General features: G+C 31.6%; 1 protein-coding gene across 1 annotated transcript; it reads right to left on the reverse strand.

Annotated features, from left to right (window-relative positions):
• Positions 1–257: 257 nt before the first annotated feature.
• On the reverse strand, positions 258–4,365 carry LOC145062240 (cysteine-rich receptor-like protein kinase 25). Its single transcript, XM_079009871.1, has 7 exons — positions 3,530–4,365; positions 2,160–2,396; positions 1,946–2,067; positions 1,601–1,811; positions 1,277–1,514; positions 1,031–1,181; positions 258–890 (listed from the first exon to the last, which is right to left on the reverse strand). The coding sequence occupies exons 1-7, from the start codon at positions 4,332–4,334 to the stop codon at positions 588–590; spliced, it is 2,067 nt and encodes a 688-aa protein (XP_078865997.1). The 5' UTR covers positions 4,335–4,365; the 3' UTR covers positions 258–587.
• Between the last annotated feature and the right edge of the window lie 221 nt (positions 4,366–4,586).

A 4,586-nucleotide genomic window follows, 5' to 3' on the forward strand; every position in this document is an offset into this window, starting at 1 on the left:
CATATCATATGTGTTGGAAAGATGCATCCATTCAAAAGGTTGAAGATTCAAGTCTCAGTAGTTTAAAAATTGTGTGATTTAGCTCTTTAAAAAAATATTAATTAACATTATGGTTTTATAAAACAATCAATAATGATCTTTTGTTAAAACATATAACAAAATTATAGAAGTATTTTGGTGTTGTATTATGTTTGATATAAAATTTGTATGTTAAATAAATAAATAAATATGTGAGACATTTATAAACTTGCAAAAGGTTTATTATAGATAATAAATAGAGGTTTATATTTATATTTTAAATTTTACATGTTGCTGACGTTGGGACGATGTCATGGACCTCTAAACGAAGTGCAACACTCGAGATATACTATAGAAACAACTATTATTTGCAACCGTAAAAAAAAACCTCTATAAAACAAAAAGATGTTACATGACTTGATATCATACCCGATTATATTGTAATCAAAATAAACATTAACGTATTTATAAAGGATGAAAATATATATATATATATATATATATATATATATATATATATATATATATATATATATATATATATATATATATAAAAGGTACCACGGTCGTTACCGTCCATGTACTTCAGTGATCTGTGATTTATCCGTTGACTTAGAAACCGACTTGCTAGTTGAAGAATCTGAGTGTCTTTTAGGAAGATAATGTGCAGTTCTTGTGGGAGTTGGAAGATCGATGGAATAATTGTTGAGAATGTTTAAAACGTAAGCCATTGAAGGCCTTGCATCCACATCTTCTTGCACGCATAGCAACGCTATGTTGATGCATCTCATAACTTCATCTTTAGAACAAGTTTCAACCATTGTTGGATCCATAAGCTCCATTGCTCTTCCTTCTATCCAGCTTTTCCAAGCCTTCAAGGGACATAACCATATGTTAAAACTTTAAATATAATAATTAATATGTATTTACAATTAGTTTGTACAACGATTGTTGGAAAGAGATTAATATATATAATAGGGCAAGAAAGAAGTGTATAGAAGGAAAAACTTACAAAATGTGGAAGATCCTCATGATTATCTTCGGTATAAAAGCGTGAACTTCTCTTCCCTGTGATGATCTCAAGAACAACAACGCCAAAAGCAAACACATCCGATTTCGCTGAAAAATGTCCGTGCACTGCATACTCAGGGGACATGTAACCGCTGTAAAAACATTCGACAGATTATCGTTAATCTTAATTACCTAAAATGTATGATGACATTAAAATTACCAAAAAAAAGAGTTTTAAAAAACTTACTATGTTCCAACAATTCGATTAGTATTTGCTTCAATTTGATCCGCTCCCACGATTCTCGCTAGACCAAAATCGGAAATCTTGGGGTTCATATCCATGTCTAGCAAAATATTGCTAACCTTGAGATCACGATGAATGACTTTTAGACGTGAATCTTCATGTAAATAGAGCATTCCTCTTGTAACCCCTAATATTATTTTGTAGCGTTTTGGCCAATCTAATTGCCCATGTCTGTTTGGATCTGAATTAAAAAAATACATTAGACACACAAAAACAAATTCTTACAAAAAAAAATTAAAATAAATCGAATTTGGTGTTTTGGCTTACTAAAGAGAAAATAGTCGAGGCTTTTGTTGGATACGTATTCATAGATGAGTAATTTTTCATCCGCATCAAGGCAAAACCCTAAAAGTCTCACGAGATTTCGATGTTGAAGCTTTGCCATTAAAATGACTTCGTTTATGAATTCTTGTGAACCTTGTCCGGATGATTTTGATAGTCTCTTCACTGCCACCTCCATCCCATTGGCTAGAACACCCTGCATTGCAATATGTGGTTCTATTAATTAAATGAACAATCAAGTGTAATATTTAATCTTTAAGATCCAAATATTATATGGAAATAATAATATTAATAATAATAATAATAATAATAATAATAATAATAATATACCTTATAAACCGGACCAAACCCGCCTTCACCAATTTTTTTTCCATCAAAGAAATTATCCGTGGCTGCTTCAATTGTAGCCAGATCGAATTGTAGAGATCCTAATGTACCCATTTCCATTTCAACTACATTTATATTTAATTAATAAAACAATTAATTATTGAGCATCAATTAGTATATATATAATATAATAACCAATTACTTTGCTTATATATACCTGACCCAACTTGCGATAAATTGGAACTGTGGTTGTGATTTTCGCTCATAACTAGAGACGAAAATGCAGTAGTCCCACTTTCTTTTTTTGTAGCGGAATCAACAGCAGCATTAATATTATTCTTTGATCTCCTTCTTTTTATAAAAAAATATAACCCGATAATTATGAGTATCCCACCGAAAACACATGCAACAGGAACGATGATGTAAATACTCTTTGACGACTTTCGTTTTTTTCCTGCATGCATGCAAAATTTAACATTACTAAATTATTACGAACAAAAAAAATGTTTATAGATAATTAATATATATACGTCCATATCATAACTATTACTCAAATATTTAGGGCGGCTTAATTAATTGTTTTCTTCATCATATCTTAATCCTCAGTGTTTCAATGTTTATCTATAGTCGTAAAAGTATATTATTTATAGTTGCTAAAGTAGGTTTATTTATAGTTGTTTTCTTTATTATATCTTAATTAATGCTCAGTGTTTCAATGTTGATCTATATATAGTCGTTAAAGAATATTTTTGAAAGACTTTGTGAAGTTTGTTTTATTAATTAACAAATATTTCAAATAAGTATTTTTATAACGCATATGTACATGTGTGTTATTCGCTATATATATAAATTAATTTTCTAAAAAGGTATCAACTCCACCTAATACAACAACATACAAACTACAAAGTAATCACTATCCATTATATAATCGTAATTAGTATTTTTGGTCAGATATAAATTAATATCTAATTACAACTTGTGACTAATTCAGTTTTTATAGGTTGCAGTTTGCTATGGCATCTTCATAGTTCACGCTCGTTTCTTTAGGAAAAAAAATCGTGTAACTTTTCATTTATGAATAATTTGTATTCTTTTTTTATACGGGTGAAAGATTTACTTTAGACATGATTTGATATAATTTATTTTTATATGTTATCTTCAACTTCATGATTATTTGGTCTTTACAGCAGGACATGCATTGCTTCAATAGTCCATTTGTGTAATCATTATAGAATATTAGTAAGACAACTTGACAAAATGTTCATTAATTCATGGTCCTAATTATTGTAATTAGTTTCTGTATCAAAAACAAATAATACAGAGTTACAGACAAATGTTACATTACATAGAAATTATAACGTATTAATTAATAGATTGTTATGCAAGAAACTTACTCCCTAATCACTATATAAATTTTGAACCCATGATTTAAGTTTTTAATTAGAATTTGAATAATCAGTTGCTGGTTTAAGTTAAAAAATTTATTTAATTATATTTATACATTTATAAATATAAATATATATACAATTCAATAATACAGAAAGATTTAAAATGGAATTCTTTAAACTCCAAAAATACGACGCGTACCTGGAACTGCCGGCGAGTTTGTTGAAGACGGCGGCACAGACGGCAGCGTGATAGCCGGAGGATTATTATAAAACGACGCATTCGAATACCTAACGAAACAACTCGGATAAAAAACACCGACGTCAATGTCGCCGTCGCAGCAGCCTTGAGCCTCCCGGAATACGATCGACAAACACGAATTGCAGTCAAAAGAAGATAAATCCGGCAAACACTGCACCATAGCGTAAATCTTCGACGAATCTGTCCCAAAACCAACATCTCCGGTGGCGAACTTCCGAAGGGAGTTTCCTCCGGCAGCTTCTACTCGTAATCTTCCTACTAAATCTCTCAACGTCTTGCCGAAAACGTCAATATCTGATGCGTTTACGGAACTTGAGACATCGGCGTTAGGACGCTCCTCGACAACTGAAGAATAACTACGATTTGTATAGCGCACAGTACAATTCAAGCTCCAAATGAGGGCTTCTATATTGTTAGTACAGGTCTGTCTTAGCAGGAGAACTGTGCTGCTGATACAATCCTTACATGCTTCCGATGTAACATCGCCGCGGCAGAGAGCAACGGCGTTGACGGTATCTGGACTTACGCCGGCGGAGGTATTGTAGAAACCGTAGCGCGTGGAAGCGGCGGAGGGTAGTGAAGCAAGGGCAGTTTTGAGATTTGATTCGTATGTGGAGTTATTCGTAAAATTACCGTTGTCTCTGCATCGGAAAATAGGGAAATCGTTGATTTGGCCGGCGGCGAGATGAAGGAACTGCAGCAACAGAAGTAGAAGAAAATTTTGAATTATGAAATTTGATTCCATTGTAGAATGGAATTCTATTTGTTTTCTTTTTCAAATTGAAGACTTATGTATTTATTCTTTACGAACGTGGTACTCATGTTCTAAAAAATTGGATTTTATTGAATATATAATTTTTTTTTAACCCGCAATACAAATATATAATTTAATATAATAAGTGTTATTAATATATGTTACAGAGTAAATTGCACATTTGGTCCTATAGTTTGTCTAAATTCACAGGTTTGGTCTTAGTATTAGATTTTGACTTGTTTG

Source organism: Lactuca serriola, chromosome 7 (genome assembly GCF_051521515.1).
Source record: "Lactuca serriola cultivar US96UC23 chromosome 7, Lser_US96UC23_V15, whole genome shotgun sequence".
NCBI classification, from domain to species: Eukaryota; Viridiplantae; Streptophyta; class Magnoliopsida; order Asterales; family Asteraceae; genus Lactuca; species Lactuca serriola.